This window comes from Engystomops pustulosus, chromosome 1, assembly GCF_040894005.1.
Source record: "Engystomops pustulosus chromosome 1, aEngPut4.maternal, whole genome shotgun sequence".
NCBI lineage: Eukaryota > Metazoa > Chordata > Amphibia > Anura > Leptodactylidae > Engystomops > Engystomops pustulosus.
Genome location: NC_092411.1, coordinates 264,229,814 through 264,249,752, shown reverse-complemented (window position 1 = coordinate 264,249,752; position 19,939 = coordinate 264,229,814). Strand labels below are relative to the sequence as shown.

General features: G+C 41.5%; 1 protein-coding gene across 12 annotated transcripts in view; it reads right to left on the bottom strand.

Annotated features, from left to right (window-relative positions):
• PROM1 (prominin 1) overlaps positions 1-19,939 on the bottom strand; it is a 106,681-nt gene that overhangs the window by 52,357 nt on the left and 34,385 nt on the right. For all 12 annotated transcript variants that reach the window (XR_011849900.1, XR_011849902.1, XR_011849897.1 and 9 more), the window contains exons 3-4: positions 2,359-2,417; positions 20-46 (exon numbers count right to left, since the gene is read on the bottom strand). Coding sequence is in view for 5 of the 12 variants with exons in the window: in XM_072126052.1 (XP_071982153.1) it covers positions 20-46; positions 2,359-2,417 (86 nt within the window). In the remaining 7 variants the exon portion in view is untranslated. The remainder of the gene's footprint in view (positions 1-19; positions 47-2,358; positions 2,418-19,939) is intronic.

Below are 19,939 nucleotides of genomic sequence, written 5' to 3'. Positions count from 1 at the left end.
TATAACGAGATGAGATTACCTGCAGAGTGAGGAGGACGTTCTCCGGCTGTGGAGGGCAGAGCGGTTGTGGGCAGCATGTAATGAAGATGCAGCAAGCTCAATGTCAGGTTACACGATTCATGGACAAACACATCAAAAACTCACGAAGCGTGATAAAAACAAACAGTGAATCATAGTTACATAGGTATTACAGCAGAAAAAATACAGTCCATCAAGTTCAACCAAGACAGGAAAGGCAGAGGAGAGCCGATGTTGGGGAACAAAATGTAACTATCAATGTAATTTTGCTTAAAGAAGACATCCAGGCCATTCTGAAGCTTTCTGCTGTTTCTGCTATGATCAGGTCCTGAGCTCTGCTATTTCACAGATTCACAGATCTTGTCACATCTGGAGATTAAATCAATTTTTCTCCAAATGGAGCGACCCTTCGTATTTTGAGGGGATTTTGTGTGGAACAGCTTTTAACCAGCTTTTATATATGTATATACATAAATCAGGTTCCATCTCAGTCGTCTCAAATCCAAATCAATCTAATCATACATTAGCTACACATTTCTTTAGTGACAGTTCTTAGGATAACATGCCCATACATTTCCAGAATAGGAATTCATATGTGTATTATTCACATGTCCCCACTTTTAGGGAAGGTAAACTTTGTAAGATCAGAAGGTAAATATATACACCCTTAATAGGAGTTTTTCAGCAATTTTGACTATATAATGCAGCAGAAAGTGGTGGGTAGAATGTGTAGAAGGGGGAGGGAAGGACAGCAATCCAAATCCTGCACGTTTGTTCATATAGTTTGGTGCTCGCAGCCGAAGATTCTGGTACATGAATCTGTAGTTCGGGACATCAATGGAGGGAGCCACAGCACGCCAAGATTTCCAAAGTGTAAAGGCTTTATTTACATAAAAGGCATAGAGTACGTCAAAAGGCATAGAGGCATCGAAACGCCACGTACTCTATGCCTTTTATGTAAATAAAGCCTTTACACTTTGGAAATCTTGGCGTTCTGTGGCTCCCTCCATTGATGGGTAGAATGTGTAACCATAACTTTGCATGCTGTTAGTAGCATCAAGACTGTGAAAAATGCATTTATATTCCAGGATCCTAGCTGGACTTGGAGCACTAGAGTGTCCTCACACTGCTGTGTTCTTTGATCTCTGCATACAAACTGCTCCTCAGCACTCTGCTGTAATATCTAACCAGAAGCCTACTATAGCTCTTACTTAGAGCGAAGAGGGAATGAATGGGTTGTGACATCATACATAGGAAGCAACAAGTCCATCTACGAACCTGGAATATAAATGCATTTTTCACAAACATAAAGATACTAATAAAACTTGGTGCTAATAAGATATAATATTCTGCATCAGGAAAAACTTCTGGGATTTTTAAAAGAACTATTTGCACCAGTTTTCAACCTTAAAGAGGACCTGTCAACCTGAAAAAGTGCACTAGTGCTAAAACAAACGCAGCGGTGTTACACTGTTACCGTTATCAGAGGTTTCCTATCTAACGTTACTGCGATGTACAGTACTAACACCGGACCGCTCTCCATGCGGTACGGCGTATTCATGAGGGGGCGGGTTTCTGTGCGGTGACTGCCACATGACGTGCAGCAGTCACCGCTGCCCTATGGAGCCAGCGGGGGCGGTCCAGGGAACTACTGTACATCGCAGCGTTGTTAGTTAGCTAACAGTGTAACACTGCCACGTTTGTTTTAGCACTAGGCGCTGCTTACTGTAGTAAGCAGCTCCTAGTGCACTTTTTCAGGGTGACAGGTCCTCTTTAAGGGCAGCACGGTGGCTTAGTGGTTAGCACTACAGCCTTGCAGCGATTGGGACCTGGGTTTAAGTCCAGGGGCCAACAACTACAAAGAGTTTGTCTGTTCTCTCAGTGTTTGTGTGGGTTTCCTCTGGGTCCCCCGGTTTCCTCCCACACTACAAAACATACTGGTAGGTTGATTAAATTGTGAGCCCCATTGGGGACAGGGACCAATCTGGTAAAATCTGTGTAGTGCTGTGTAATCTGTGTGCGCTATATAAATAAAGAACTATTATTATTACCAGCTTTTCAGTTATATATCGCTGTAGGCAATGAGGTCACACAATCTCTATTATTGTATGATTTTTGGAGTTTTATCCAAAATGTATCTTTATTTCATTTTCTATAGCTGGCTCATATGTACAATCTCATGGCTTGGTCTCAGGCCCCCTCTCCTCACCCGATATGAGGGGAAACTTACAGTACTGTCACCTATAAATGGTCCGAGTACAATTTATTCTATAACTCATTGATCTCTTCAATAACAACAAGATGACGTATTGTTAGAAGTGGAGATTTGATATGAATTACCTTTTGGTAGTCATTGCGAGCTTCAGCAAACTTCTGCTGTGCTATTCGTTTTACTAAGTCTGAAATAGACAAATAGGTTGTAGGTTAGTAATAAAGCGGGGTCCAGCTGTGCTCCATTTCCTTATACAGAACCCATCCCCTTATTAGTACAGAAGCCCCTTTAACTTCAACAGACAAAAATACAATAGATTCCTTCATGACCTCTGGTTGGAAGATGGGCTATAACTGATCCCATTATATTCACAAAAAGAGATCTTGTAAATCTGGCACCGATGACCTCCCTACCAGCAGGTCGAAGTTGTTCAGATTGTTAGATTTTTCGAATTTAAAATGAATGTACATTGAAACTGATCCCCATTCACTTGAGGGCGGCACAGTGGCTTAGTGGTTAGCACTACAGCCTTGCAGCGCTGGGGTCCTGGGTTCAAGTCCCAGGGTCAACATCTGCAAAGAGTTTGTATGTTCTCTCCGTGTTTGTGTGGGTTTCCTCCAGGTCCTCCGGTTTCCTCCCACACTCCAAAACATACTGGTAGGTTGATTAGATTGTGAGTTCCACTGGGGACAGGGACTGATTTGGCAAGCTCTGTGCAGCGCTGCGTAATCTGTGTGCGCTCTATAAATAAAGAAATTATTTAACAATTCGGGGTCAAGTTTCCATGTAAATTCTGATCCTGAATGGACGCTTATCTCTAGTAAAGAGGCAATTCAAAGTATATGCGCAGCACAACAAGATGCCACTAGGTGGCGCCATGCTTCCCCTCCTGCCATGCTTCCTGTAATGTGAAAGTTGTGATGTACAGATGCTAAGGAGCAGTGAAAAATAAATTCTCTGAAAGAAATAGGACTTATTACTGTAACACAGTAATCTTATCATCCAAGATTGGATTAAAACTTACTCTAAATCCTGTCAGAGAAGATCCTGCCAGAGGGGGCACACACCTGTATGTCAGTGTGCTTGGTTTACAATCCTTCATCCTGGTGGTAGATGTCCTTTAATGTAATGTATGTGAATCCCTTACTGATTGAACATAATATTAATTTAAATCATTTTTTTTTACATTTTTAAAGTACATATATGCCTATCCCCCCTATATACCAGAACCACTCTAGCCAAACATACATCACATTATGACCTCTGCTACTACATTTCGCTAGCTACAGCAATGTCAGCCATTTTCAATGTCATCTGAAACACATACTTGCCATCAGTTCTGATTTGTCCAGAATTTTTAGACACAATTCCAGCAAATTAGTCTTGCCCCAACCCAAAAAAGGAATGGTCGGTACCTTGGACATTCTGGAAGGATTTATGGGATTTATACAGAGCGATACACCATTCTGCTTCCTGAGACAACAACACAAATGGCACCCTCCCCATACACTATGGGGGTCATTTACTAAGGGCCCAAAACGCGTTTTAATGGCGGGTTATGCTAATTTTTCCGTTATGCGCCGATTTTCCCTGTATTGCCCCGGGATTTTGGCCCACGCGATCGGATTGTGGCGCATCGGCGCCGGCATGCACATGACGGAAATCAGGGGGCGTGGCCGAACGAAAACCCGACGGATTCGGAGAAACCGCCACATTTAAAAAAAAAAAAAGTGTCGCGGGACACGCGCTTACCTTCACCAGGAATAGAATCGTGCATTCCGGCAGACCTCAGCGGACTTCAGCGCAGCAGTGACACCTGGTGGACGTCGGAGGAACTGCCTTAGTGAATCGCCGGAAGACCCGAATCCACCGCAGAGAACGCGCCGCTGGATCGTGAATGGGCTGGGTAAGTAAATCTGCCCCTATGTGTATCTATAGATAAAACATGTATACTGTCAGGGATGCTGGGTGCTTGGCAATGACGCAAACTCCAAGGTTATCGGTCCAAATGTTGAGTTTTATTCACTCAAACAGCGGTAATCAAATGCAGCACAGAAACGAGACATAAAATAATCACCTGCCCGTCTATCGAGGACAATCCCAGTCATCTGGGTATCCCCAGCTGTGTCCACAAGTTGTGGCCAGAGGGAATGGCAAGTCCCACTACCAGCCATTCCCTAAAAAATCCAGCCCAGTGCACAGCACATACATACGAATATTGTATCGTAATGCTAAGCAAACATAGTTGTTATCTGACCGGCCAGCTTACAATACTTATATAGATGCAGTAGACATTTAAAGGGAACCTGTCACCAGGGACCTCATTTTCACTGAAGACAGGTTACAGAAGCCCATTACAGCTGCATTGCAAATCTGCCTTTCTGCTTTCTCTAAGCATTTGTATTTCAATATAATTGTGTTATAACTTACTTTGCATCCTGACAGAATCATATGTGTAGTCCTAGGGGTTGGGCTTTGATTTGGATGCATTTCAAAAAACAACATGTGACTTGTCTGTGCTGCAGACTCCTCAGCTCTCAGCCACCACCTTTGTGCTCCTGTACAGCTCCTCCCTCTCCCACTGATGTCAGCTCACCAGGCTGTGAGCTCTGTAACAGAGCAGAAGGGAGGAGCTGTACAGGAGCACAAAGGTGGGGGCTGAGAGCTAAGAAGTGAGCAGCACAGACAAGTCACACAGAAATACATCAAAACCAAAGCCCAACCCCTGGGACTACACGGAGGGTTCTGTCAGGGTGCAAAGATATATTTGCAATGCAGCTGTAATGGGCATCCACAACTTGTCTTTAGTGAATATGAGGTCCCTGGTGACAGGTTCTCTTTAACATATAATTAGTGCTACATATCACATTGCATGCGCTGCATTATTAAGCAGGGTCCTATGTTCAGTGTCCTCGATAGCTTCCTGCTGTAAGGGGTTGTGGCAGTAGATACAGAAGCTAAAAAGTGCATAAGACCTTAATTAGCCGGGCTTAGCTCATGCTGCCCCTCCTGATTTATTGCACCATGCCACCCTGAGGCCAAAGCCTCAACTCACTTCAAGGTAGATGCAGCAATGGCAGTAGAAGGTATACTTAATAAAATAAAGACAATGGTTGGTTATCTAATTATGAGAATAAAGTTGTCCAGTTCTGCCCCTGTTTACACAACCTCAGGTTCTCTAATTGTTGATAAAATCCACTGAGTGAGCTCAAAGAAATCACACCAAGACAGAAGTATGATATAAGATCTCAAGCTCTGTCCCGAACAGATGCCATGCAAGGCTAGGCAGATGTGATATGCTTTATTAGCATCACAAAGGACTATACGGAAATTTTCAGTGGGGCAGGACCTGGGCTTGGTTAGTTAAGGATAAAGAAGAAATGTCCATAGTTCATTGGTTAGTAAATTATCACATAGGCATCGCAGAAACAAAGGCTTTGCTTTCCCTGGAATAGGTAGAATCTGTAAATATCTGGTGACATATGTAAACATCAGCCCAGGGAGTCTTACATTCTTCGGTACAGAGGAGTGAACTGTGATCACCCTTCATCCATAGTCTGGCATCATCTTAGTTTCAGCATTTAGCAAGTATATAAAATAAAAGCATTTTCACTAAACATATAGCAATAATTCACAAAGTAATGGATACACACATGGAAAATTATACTGGGAGAAGGAAAGTAGAGTCATCAGGATCCCATCTGGGAGAGCAAACAGAAAGGGACTTTGTCGTTGGAATGTTGGACCAGAGTAGTTTGAGTATGTTTTATATTTTGCTCAGCCTCCCAGGTGCTAGAAGCCACAAGATATATCATGGGGCAGCACAGTGGCTGAGTGGGTAGCACTTCTGCCTTGCAGCGCTGGAGTCCTGGGTTTAAGTCCCACCCAGGTCAATATCTGCAAAAAGTTTGTATGTTCTCTCCGTGTTTGTGTGGGTTTCCTCCGGGCCCTCCAGTTTCCTCCCACACTCCAAAACATGTTAAGATTGTGAGCCCCATGGGGACAGGGAGCAATCTGCCATGCTTTGTGCAGCACTGCGTAATCTGTAGGCGCTATATATATAAAGAATTATTATTGGGAGCAGCCTGGCAAATAACAGGATGTAGTGTTGCGGCTGCCACGAACGCTGTTATAAGCTCACCGTAGGGATATATAGCTTCCAAGACAATAACATTAAAGTAGCTCTGATGATGTATTGAACGTATATTAAGCAACAGGAGGAAGTCAAAAGATTATTAATTATTAATGAGAAAATAAAATCCCAGCTAAAACATAAAAATAATAAATCACCTTTTTATTGGTTGTTATTATACAATATAATTATATGGGCGATTGGTTTATGTTTCCTACACACAGCAGTCATTTATCACAATTGATCTGTTCCACAGGGAAACAAATCACCGCAAACCAAGAAAATGTAATAAAACATACTGGACTATACAGTAAGTGTATCCATCAATCCTATTACAGCAAAAGATCTACTTAGGAATATGTTTATTATTTCAATTTCTTTTTACTACTGCAATCATTTCTTGATTTTGCATTGACTTTTTTTTAATTTAGGAGGGCTTGTTTTTTGTGAGGCAAAATGCACTTTCCAATTGCACAGTTTAGTAATCTGTAACATGTAGTGGAAAGCTTGAAAAAACATAGTTGCAATTAAAAAATTTTTTTTACATGGGTTCGTCAAGTTCAGCGGAACCATGAATAGAGGTTTGTTTTGGGTAACCGAACCCATCGGTTAAACCCTTTCCTAGGGAAGTGCAGTTGGCAGAATTTAAAGGTCATCTCGCATTAGTTGTAGATGTGTCCTACTAAGAAAATCCTGAGGAACTCTGCTCCACAGGACTTCTTTTTATTATAACTCTTTTCGTCACAATTTTGACAATATACAGTAATGAAAATTATGCTAATCATTTTGGGGTACTTTGGCTATGTTACCGGAGTGTCACCGAGAGACTCGTCTTATAATTAATTCACTTCCCCTACAATACAAATCCCACCTGATCCCACCTGTGAGCACTGTGGACAGGTGGGACTTGGGTCGCACAGGGGAGCACCTGGGGTTTTAAGGCGCTTCAAAATGATTAGCATAATTTTTATAACTTTATTGCTGCAATCACAGTTTAGAGAGTTATAATAAAAGAAGTTAATAGGAGTATAGTTCTTATAAAGGGTTAACACGTGATCAATGCCAGCACCGATAATGAGTGTTACCGGTAGGAGTTGAACTTCTGAACGTGAGTTTGGGTGCTTAAACCCGAACCCTGACTTCAATGTTTGGAATGGCCCAAACTTTGTGGTTTTGGTCTGATTAAACCTTTTTGCCACTTTAAATTTAACATAGTGGGGAACGTATGAAGCCCTAATCATCATACATTGGTGGGATTGATACGACAAACAGAAATGTGTTCATTTTTATTATACAGGGTGTGACTATTTAGACTAATTGTACTAATATTCAAAAAAGGATCAAAAAGTGATCATGGAAACTACAGACCTGTGAGTCTAACTTCTGTGGTGGGGAAAATATTTGAGGGGTTTGTTAGAGATGCTATCCTGGAGTATCTCACTGTGCATAACCTTATAACCCAGCGTCAGCATGGGTTTATGAGAGATCGGTCCTGTCAGACTAATCTGATTGTTTTCTACGAGGAGGTAAGTTCAAGGCTGGATCTGGGGGACGCTGTGGATGTTGTATATCTGGACTTTTCAAAGGCATTTGACACCGTGCCACATAAAAGGTTGGTATATAAAATGAGACTGCTGGGACTAGGGGAAAATCTGTGTATTTGGGTAAGTAATTGGCTTAGTGATAGAAAACAGAGGGTGGTCATTAATGGCACATTCTCAGATTGGGTTGATGTTACCAGTGGAGTGCCACAGGGGTCAGTATTGGGGTCACTTCTTTTTAATATTTTTATTAATGACCTTGTAGTGGGTTTACACAGTCAAGTTTCAATATTTGCAGATGATACTAAGCTGTGTAAAGTAATAAATACTGAGGTCAATAGTTTAGCATTACAGAGGGACATGTGGAAGCTTGAGGAGTGGGCAGAGAAATGGTTGATGAGGTTTAATGTAGATAAATGTAAAGTTATGCACTTGGGCAGTGGAAACAAAAAGTATGATTATGTTCTAAACAGTCAATTACTTGGTAAATTTGGAGCTGAAAAGGACTTGGGGGTATTGGTGGATGGTAAACCTAATTTTAGGGACCAGAGCCAGGCGGCTGCTGCTAAAGCAAATAAAATTATGGGATGTATTAAGAGAGGAATAGATTCTCATGATAAAGACATAGTTTTGCCCTTATACAAATCCCTGGTCAGACCACACATGGAATATTGTGTACAGTTTGGGGCACCAGAGTATAAAAAGGACATAGTAGAGCTGGAACGGGTGCAGAGGAGAGCAACCAGGATTATTAGGGGAATGGGGGGATTAGAATACAATGACAGATTCCAAAACTTGGGATTATTCGGTTTAGAAAAAAGACGACTGAGGGGAGACCTCATTACAATGTACAAATACCTGAACGGACAGTACAAGGATCTCTCCAAAGATCTTTTTATACCTCGGCCTGTGACCAGGACAAAGGGGCATCATCTGCGCCTAGAGGAGAGGCGGCTCTACCATCACCATAGACAGGGGGCATCCTCTACACCTAGAGGAGAGGCGGTTCTACCATCACCATAGACAGGGGGCATCCTTTACACCTAGAGGAGAGGTAGTTCTACCATCACCATAAACAGGGGGCATCCTCTACACCTAGAGGTGAGGAGGTTCTACCATCACCATAGACAAGGGGCATCCTCTACACCTAGAGGAGAGGCGGCTCTACCATCACCATAGACAGGGGGCATCCTCTACACCTAGAGGAGAGGCGGTTCTACCATCACCATAGACAGGGGGCATCCTCTACACCTAGAGGAGAGGCGGCTCTACCATCACCATAGACAGGGGGCATCCTCTACACCTAGAGGAGAGGCGGTTCTACCATCACCATAGACAGGGGGCATCCTCTACACCTAGAGGAGAGGAGGTTCTACCATCACCATAGACAGGGGGCATCCTCTACACCTAGAGGAGATGCGATTCTATCATCACCATAGACAGGGGGCATCCTCTACACCTAGAGGAGATGCGATTCTATCATCACCATAGACAAGGGGGCGTCCTCTACACCTAGAGGAGAGGCGATTTTACCATAACAATAGACAAAGGTTCTTTACTGTAAGAGCAGTGAGACTATGGAACTCTCTGCCGCAGGAGGTTGTTATGGCCGACTCTATGTACATGTTCAAGAGAGGCCTGGATGACTTTCTGGAGAGAAAAAATATCACGGGTTATATGGGGATAAAACATTTATTTAATTCTTAAAGGTTGGACATGATGGACTTGTGTCTTTTTCCGGCCTTATATACTATGATACTATGATACTAAAAGAAGAAGCCTTTTCCAGCACTCGCTCTTTAAATGAGAAAATCCATCTATTTAATATCATCTCTTTAAAAACAATGTACAATCCTGCAGGCTTGCATCACTTTCTTAGTCTCAGACCTACGCGTTTCGGACAAAACACATACATCTCAGTCATTAGTCATGGACTGAGATGTATGTATTCTGTCTGAAACGCGTAGATCCGAGACTAAGAAAGTTTTTTCTTATATGATGCAAGTTTGCAGGACTGTACACAGGTTTTAAAGAGATAATATTAAAGAGCTGGATTTTTTAATTTAAAGTGCTTGAAAAGACTTCACCTTTTGTTTAGTTTCCTTCAGAGTCAGCACGGCTTTCTCTTGGATTCCGCGCACCGTTCACATGGAGGTTGAACTACCGCTATGAAGGACTCGTGGGACGGTGATTACCATTTTTTGAACTTTGGTTCTGTTATTATTTGTTCCTATTTAGAGACTCTATTAGTATATAGTATATGTCCTAACCTGCAATATAATGGGGCTTATTATATGATGGGCTATATAATATCATATAGAGGGCTAATGGACCTTCGCAAAACATCTGTAGTTTTGCTGAGAATACAATACACACTGATGTTCTCTATTCATGACTTATAAAGGCAAGTGGACACACTGGAGCTTATTTACTTAGGTCCCGCGGCCGCACTTTCGTCGGGTTTTAAAATGTTTTTGGGATTTGCGCCGCTGGGACAGGTATTTAACTAGGGATTGTGTCGCACGCGCTGGCTTTCATGTAACAGAAATTGGGGGGCATGCCATCAGACGATACGACTGATTCGGACTGAGCGTGGGATTTAACTTTCAAATTGTGTTGCAAGCACAAGCACTTACATGCACCAGGAAGAAGATGGTGAATTCTGTCGGACCTGAGTGGGGGAGCGACACATGCAGGATATCGGGCGCACGATCTTAGTGAATCGTGGCAGAATGCATGATCATCGGACAACGCACTTTAGGTGAACTCCTTGGACAGCTAAGTAAATGTGCCCAAATGGGGTTTATTTGGGGGTATCAAAGTACATTACAGTTAAAACTATAATTAAAAAATTTGCAACGATTTGCAAAAAAATGTACCGTTTTCTTTACAGTTACACAAATAATCGAACAAACATTTAAGTTTGTGGCTGTAACATCTAACAATGATCACATGTTCAAAGGGTATGAATTATATATATAATTATATATATGTAAATATCTTATATAATTTTTTCATCTATGTAAATCTAGGAATTACCATTGTATAACTCTAGCAGGCTACATTCCTGGACACATGACTGGTACTGTGTGTGATTATAATAGCAGCGATGTTTAGCCTCAGTCCGGCCCTGACGCTGTGTCTCTATGGTTCAGTTGATTCGCAAGGTCAGGATTTCTTTTTATCACACTGCCATCATATATTTTGCCACTCTGCTGCACTTATCTCTTCCTGGAGGGTCAATGTTAGATGTAAATAGAACCATAATTAATTCCAATTCATTATAATGGAGCTGCAGTAAATGTAATTCATTTAAATGAATAATATCTATTTCAGGGACAAAGTCTTACTGAGCTACAAGTACATTGTAAGGTATATGTACAATTTACATGTTTTAGGCAGTTCTGGGCAGTGTGATGTAGATAAAATTCGTCTGGGCTCACACTTACAGAGTATACAGTTTCAACTTACATACAAATTCAACTTAAGAGCAAACCTACAAAACCGAACTTGTACGTAACCCGGGGACTGCCTGTAAATATATTTATCTTTTATTAAAATGTTTTGAAGGGAAAAGATGTGGAATGGAAAAAAACACAGATATTTAGTTTTTTTTTAAAGTAGTATGTCATTAAATTACTGTATGTTTTCATTTATCGTGTTGTTAATGTGTTGACCATTACTTTAGAATAAATACTGTATATTCATTGCTGTAGCACTGGCTACATCCATCACTGATTGTCAAGAAGGTAAGTTCTTTGTGAGCCGATTACGTTGGCCGGTTTGGCTTGCAGTGAGCTGGAACTTTTCTAGCATTTACGGCATTAAAAAGCTGCAATTTCTGGTGGACATAATTGAAATGGAAACATACATGGGGAGAGAAAAAGAACTGGACCGCACATCCACACATAACACAATGATCTACTGCCGCTAGGCTACATTATATAACAAACTCACCTGTTCACACATGGTGAGCCTTTTTTCCTGTTCACATGGTGCGGTATTGCATGGCGTCTGCCGCTTCTGTGGTGCGGTGCCGGTGGGGACCCGGGGCCCAGAACCATGGGGGCTATGCCTGCCAGTACGGGTACTGGGGGGCAACCGGGTCTTGGTCCCTGCCGGAGCTATGCTGCAGCGGTGGTGGACGCAATGTGATGCCGCACATAATAGCGTAGGGACCCACCATAAAGAGGTCACCGTGAAGAGGTTGTTGGGCTTATACAATTAACAAGAACAACACTCTGGTCACTGGTCTTGGTAAATTGTCAAAACTGCATATTATTTCATTATATTATGAGGTAGAATTGAGGGAATTGATTAGGACTAGAGATTTAAATGCCGGGCTTAAAATCCCCTCGTCGGAGCCTCTATTTACTGAGAGGTTATGGCCTTTAAGTAGATTGAGCACAAACTCCACCAGACCTAAGTCCAGATCTGAACTGCCAGAGTTTTTTAAAGTCTCTGGGGGTTTTCTTTTCACACCTATGCCCAAACCCGTCCAACCCGCTCTCCGCGCTGAAAAGAGAAATGAGATCTTTGTCCCTCATTATGGCAAAGACGCCATAATGAGTCTCCCCATTGTGTGGTTTGTTTTGTATGTTAATATAGAAAGGAATAGGTTGAAGAAGTAAGCAGCACATCTTCAGCAGAAAGTTTTGGTGTGGGGAAGTTGTAATGTTGGTCTGGGACACTTGGAGAAGTTCAAAAAGAAACTCAACATTGAATTAGTTGGTGGTTCCATTTTGGACACAACTCCCAAAATATCTTCACTAATCTTCAGGACAACCTGGGAACTGTAGTTTTATATTGTACAATTTCTCCTACTGTCCAAGAGTAAATGCTTATGATCCTTTTCACATGGTTTCGTTGTGTATTACAGTATATTTGAGGTCTATGAAATTCCTCATGCCCATAGTGAAGATGTTTATCACACTGAATTATCATGAGAAGATATATTCTTCAAAATAAGCGACTGGGTAAATAAATCAACTTTATTTGGGATTACTAAGCTCAGGAACGTGCCCCACCCCTCCCATTATTTAAGAAACCATACGCGAGTGGGGTTAGCGGTTTTGAACCTGCTGACAATCGCAGGTTTTATTATGTCACTGAATCCATCAATGGACAAATGAGCAGAACGTGGACGTCCGCTTGATGACAAGTTCAGATCAGATCAAAGCCCAGAAACGAACAAAAACACCCTGTCTGGAGCAACTATTCAGCGTCCACACGATACAAAGGAGCTTGACCAGACGTAACCTGATTAGATCAGTACTTGTGCGGTCTATTAATAGGGAGCTTAACTCCTAACCAGCTGTTGTGCTTTGTGTATGGCCGATATCCCTGCCGTGAATATGAGGCTTGATGTTTGCAGGTTATAAAACAAGAGAAATCCCCTGTAACTTGTCTTATGTAACAAATGATAGCTAATAAAATAAAGTAAAATAAGCTAAAAGTGAAGCTAGAGTTTGAGAAAACTCTACAGACCATATCGGTGGCTTACGTAATGAGTCATGCCCCAACATAATGGTATTATCCAATTCTCCCCCCTAAACAAGGTGGAGTGATCCAATAATAACCTAAGGGAGTGCAGTCAGGATAAGGGAGGGGGAAGAAAGTTGTCCTATTCTGAAATGCTGAAACCACTTTGCCCCATTGTGGTCAATGATAATATTTGTATTGATGCAATTGTTAAAATTGGAATATAAGGGCACAGCATCCAACCAAGGCAAACAAAGAGAAATGGAAGACACACAGTCCAGACACAGGACAAAACATGGATTTACACCAGTCCTGTTTTTGTGGTCTTCACAATGGGCAGGTTATATGAAAGCAGCCTCAAAGTGGACTTTCACCCTAAGCTTAAAATAAAAACATAGATATATAGATGGATAGATAGATAGATATATAGATGGATAGATAGATAGATATGAGATAGATAGATAGATAGATATGAGATAGATAGATAGATAGATAGATAGATAGATAGATAGATAGATAGATAGATAAATGTGCATAGAGAAGGTGTATAGACATGGACCAGCCAAGAATTTTGTTAACCGAAGAGAAGAGAGGGTTTTTTTCGGGTGAAGGAGGGTTTGACAGGTCACTAGGGTTTTTATATTCTACTTTTATATAAGGATTCTAAGATAATAGTACAAAAAGGACGGGTGGGTGGTATCATACCCCCAACCTTGCTACACCACAATAGTCAAGACCAAAGTACAATTGGTGAGTCTAAATAAATAAAACATAACTTTTAGTAAGCGAGTTATATAAAAATCTAAATATAAAACCAGCCAAAAAAAAAACAATATACTACTAGTGGATCCACCTACCGTGTAAACTATATTCTGTCCAGTGTTTGAGGTGAGAATCCAAGGGATTGGAGAGACAGGTATGTCCCGAAGGGTATGATTTCCACTAATGGGGAGACCGATAAAGTGTGGAAATAGGAGAAGGAAACAAGTAAAATAGGTAAAAGGGACAGGGTAGTCGGTTGTGGTATATGAGCACCAGTATCCAGAGGATAAACTAATGGGCAGAAACCTGATCTAGCCCTCTATAAATGATAGGGGGCTAAATAGCCCTAGTATCCTCACCTCGGAGCCGTAGCTCTCACCCGCTGCCACCCCAACTGGAAGCAGTCCCTATCACGGGCAACATTGTCGCTAAGCTGTTCAAGCAAAGACATGGCAACATGCCCATATGTAGGGAATAATAGTATGTAAGATCATGGTCAAAATATAGTGTAGGGCAGTGATGGAGAACCTTTAAGAGACCGAGTGCCCAAACTATAACCAAAATCCACTTATTTACCGCAAAGTGCCAACATTACATTTTAAGCAGTAACTTATTGCTACCTGTTCTTCAACATCTATCAATCGTATCGGCACCTTGAGGCCACCAATACAGTTGAAGGGAGGAGGGCACATTCAGACTATCATTGTAGCTTCTCACCAGGGTCTCTCTGTACAGTAAGAATGAAGGGTCCAGTAGGAGGACCTACAAAGATAATGCAGTTCTTTTTTTTTTTTGAAAATTTTTCTTTATTTAATTTTCCAATACAAAAAGATTAAAGACGAAACATACATAGAACCATTGTTCGACAATAACACAATACAATAACATACAATTACATTAAAAGAAAAACCAGGAAGGGCTTAACCCTTCTAACCTATTTACAAAAAGAAATCCCCACACTGTTTGCCCTGGTACTGCATCTTCTATAATCAATCTCCTGTCTATTATCCAACTTTCCAGCTATAATAATATCCACTATTAATCTTCACCTATTGTGAAGGATCTGAATGTTTCGGATTTCCTGGAGTCTAACCAAGCTTGCCATGTTTCATTGAATCTATCCCTTGTCCCTTTTACCAATGATGTTAACTCCTCCATACATCTAATATCGTCCACTTTTTGGAGCCACAAAGACACTGGTGGCTGTCTAGGTTGTTTCCACATAGTTGGAATACAAAGGCGCATAGCCAACATTAAATATCTTAACAAAGACTTCCTGTATTCATTTCTTGGTAAGTCACTGCACTGGAGGAGGACAAAAATTGGTTCAAAAGGGAAATTGATGTGAAGTTCTTGTTGGATCAGATTACGAATAGTTCCCCAGAATGGTACTATTAGGGGGCAGGACCAAAATATATGTAGGTATGAGCCCTCTGCTTGCATACACCTCCAGCACACTGAGCTAACCTCTGGATACATTCTATTAATTTTAGTAGGTACACGGTACCATCTGGAAATTAGTTTATAATTACTTTCTTGGAATCTCGAGTTGAGTAGAGAGGTATGTGAAAACTCAAAACTGCGTTCCCATTGCTCTTCTGAAATATTAATTTGTAGATCTTGTTCCCACCTCAAAGTAAAGGATGGCAATTCGAAATTATTAAATCTTAGGAGCAAACCATATATCCTAGAGAGGGGATGTCGCACTCGATCCGTCCCTAGACACATTTTTTCAAATTCCGTGTGGTTACTTTCAAACTCCCCTAGTCTTTGTAGTGAGTCTAAAAATACCTGAAGGAAAAAACTTTTCCATGGGGATAACACTGGAACCCCCCATTTTTCTGAAATTTCTAAAGGTTGCATCCAGCCTGTTTCTGTTCTAAAATGTAAAACCTTATTTATCCCTGCCCTGTTCCATTCCTTAAATACTGGATCAACCATCCCAGTAGGGAATCTCAAATTTCCCAGTATAGGGTACATTAAGGACGCTGTGGGAATAAGCTTACCTTTAATCTGATGGGTGTGGCGTACACGCAGTGTTGCTCCAATAGTTGGATGTATAAGTAACTGTTTTGTATATTTGTATTCCAACCAGGGGGTATTAGAAAGGGGGACCTGGATAGCCTCCTGTTCTATTGCTATCCATTTTTTGTTCTTATAATTTTTGCACCAATCTACGACCCTTACCATGTGTGTAGCTTTATAGTACATTCTGAGGTCCGGAACTGCCAGTCCTCCCCTATTTCTTGGTTTGCATAATATCTCTAGCCTTATACGTGGTTTTTTACCTCCCCATATGAATTTCTGTTCTATGGTTGTTATTAACTTAAAAAATTTCTCCGGTATACGGATCGGTAACGCTTGAAATAAGTATAGGATCCTTGGCAACACATTCATTTTAAAGATCGCAATACGTCCCAACCATGTGAACCTTCCCTTAATCCATCTTTCACAATCCTTTTTAATTGAATTTGCAAGTGTTATATAATTTGTTCTATACAGGTCCTTTAAGTCCCTCGTCAGTTTTACTCCCAGATATGTCATTCCCTCCCCTGGCCATCTAAAGGGGAAGGTCTCTTCCAGCGTTTTAATCTCTTCCGCGCACATTGACACCGCAGTTGCCTTGGACTTGGCATAGTTAATTTTAAAATTGGACAGGGAGTAATATTCCTTAAATTGTCTCAGAAGATTGGGGATGGAAATTCTAGGTTTAGAGACACAAAACAATAGGTCATCTGCGAATGCAGCCACCTTCACTTCTTCATTTTGAATTGCAATGCCTGAGATATTTTGGTCTGCCCTAATGTATCTCAGGACGGGTTCTAGGGTTAGTACAAAAATTAAGGGTGAAAGTGGGCATCCCTGCCTTACCCCGTTCTTTATAGGCAGGTCTTTAGAAAGAATCCCATTTACCCTGACTTTTGCTGTGGGATGGGTATAAAAGGCCAGGATCCACTGCATCATGTTGTGTTTAAGGCCAATTCCCCGCAGTGTCTCAGCCATGTATGTCCAATTCACCCTATCGAAGGCTTTCTCTGCGTCCGTTGACAACAGAGCGACTGCCTTTTTTTGTACCCGGGCCAGGTGCATCAAATTGATTGCTTTGGTTGTATTATCTCTGGCTTCCCTGCCGGGGAGAAAACCTGTTTGATCTAAATGTATAAGTTTACTTACTATTGGTGTCAATCTTTCTGCCAATATCTTGGCCAGAGTTTTAGAATCCACATTGAGAAGGGAAATTGGCCTATAGCTGAGACACTGCGAGGGGTCCTTACCCGCCTTCGGTAGGACCGTGATATATGCCCTCAGTGAATCGTATGGTGGAGCCCCGTTTTCCGTCAGGGAGTTGAAGGCCCCTACCAAGTGAGGCCCCAGCTCCCCTTGGAACAGTTTGTAATATTTTGTGGAGAACCCATCAGGTCCTGGTGCCTTGCCTGGGGGTAAGTTCCTAATTGCTTCCCTTACCTCTTCCTCCGAGAAGGGTCTTTCTAAGTCTTCTAGGTCTGCTTCTGATATTTTTGCCATCCCTGAGTCTCTTATATATTTTTGGATCCGAGACTTAAAATCTGGATTTGAGATGTTATGGTTCGTTTTGTCTACTGAATATAGGGAGGCATAATACTCTCTGAAAGTTTCTGCTATTTCCTCCGGCTTAGAGACCTTATTCCCTTGTGCATTTATAACCATGGGTACATATGTAGATGCACGTTGATCCCGTAATGCTCTTGCTAATCCCCGGCCGCATTTGTTACCTTGTTCGTAATAAAACCGTCGACCTTTAAGTAAAGTGTTTTGGGCTTTATACGTCAAAAGTGAGCGTAGGTCTTCTCTCGCTTGAGACAGTTCTATTTTAAGATCATTGTCTAGATTTCTTTTATGTTGTGTCTCTAGTCTTTTAATTTGGTCCAAGAGATCATTCAGGCGCCCCTCCCTTTCCCTTTTTCTTCTTGCTCCATGCTTTATAAGAATTCCCCTTGTTACTATTTTATGTGCTTCCCATCTCATATAAGAGTTAGTTATATTTTCTCGATTCGTCGAGAAGTGCTCTAACAAAGCCTCCTTAATTTCTGCTACTATTTGTGCGTCCTCTAGGAGTGACTCATTGAGTCTCCATTGCCATTGTTTCACCTTGGGGTTGCCCAGGTTCAAGGTCATATCTATTAGTGCGTGATCTGAAAAAGTTATATTATCTATGTTTGCCCGTTGGAGCAAGGCTAGGTCGTGATGTTTTATAAAAAACATGTCCAATCTTGAGTATATGTTGTGTGGGATTGAGTAAAATGTGTAGTCTTTCTCATTTGGGTGCAATAAGCGCCAAGAGTCAATATATCTGTGTCTATATAGGGTGCGCCTTATCTGTCTTAGGGCAGCCCCCGAATGTTGAGAGGCCCCAGATGAGATGTCCAGACTGGGATCGAGTGCGACATTAAAATCCCCTCCCAGGACCACAGTTCCCTCTTCAAAGTCAGCCAGACGTTCCAAGAAATTAGTCAGGGCTCTACCCTGTCCATTGTTTGGTAAATACACAGAGGTGAAAGTGTATGTCTGCGAGGCAATACTACCTTTTACAAATATCATCCTCCCTTCTTCATCTGTAGTCATATCCTTAAAGACCCAGGGGATAGTGTTAGATATTAATATACTAGTCCCTTTTGTTTTGGGGTCGGTGGTATAACTATGGTATGCATGTGGGTATGCAGTCGTTGACAGGCGATATGGTTTACGGAGAGACAGGTGTGTTTCTTGTAGGAAAACCACCTGTAACTTTTTCCTTCTCAAAAGATTCCACAGAATAGATCTTTTACCTGTGCTATGCAGGCCCTTTACATTCAATGATCCTATTAACATAGATATATGTGGCTCAGGGGGAGCCATTTCAGTGTTTTATCCCGATATGGATGCCCCCAGGGTCAACAAGGCGGGCAAGGAGAAAAAAGAAAAAAGAGAGAAGAGGAAAAAAAAAAGAAGGAAAAACAAAGAGAAAGAAGAAAGAGAGAAAGAACAAGAAAGAAGGGGGAGAGGAAGTGATTAAAGGAAGTACGACACCACACTACACGAAACACGTACAAAAGGAGACAAGAGTGGCCCACCCACTCAGTTTAATGGGTTTTGTAGGAAACTTCTCGTCCTACTTAATACTGGGGTGTCAAAAAAACAAAGTATGAGGCCTGCTCCATATATTCTCAGGGCCTTAAAATAAAAAATAAAGATCCGAAGGGTGAGAGGAGGGGGTTTCAATCCCCTCACCTCCTCCCAACTTCTATCACCAGACTTTACCTAGAGGTCTCCGTCCTTATCCCCACAGCAATACCGGTAACTAGATAGGGGTCCTTATTCCAGAGATCATTTCCCAGTGGGGTTGAAATTCTAAGGTAGGTAGTTGTAGGGATAGGGGGAGAGAGAAAAAAAAAGAAGAATGAAAAGACAAGCGGAAGGGGAAAGCGGCAAACCAATAAGACGTAACTTAGTCAATCCTATTTTACCCTATTAGTTGCCAATAGGTAATATCTAACTTTCTTTAAACATTGTTCCTATCCGTCTGGGACCTTCATCTCCAAACTTAAGCAGATGTATAATCTCGGGCGGGCAAACCAGGGGCTCTATTGGGGCACAGGGAGGAAAAAAAGAAAAAGAAAAAAAAAAAAAAAAAAAAAAACATCCCTTAAACCCTCTATCTTATTACCCCATCTAATTTCTTTGTGATTCAATTATATGTAACTAGTGTTAGGATATGATTCTTTTTCCACACTACTGTTCCTCTCCCAACAGCTTAATTATATAAAACACATAAAC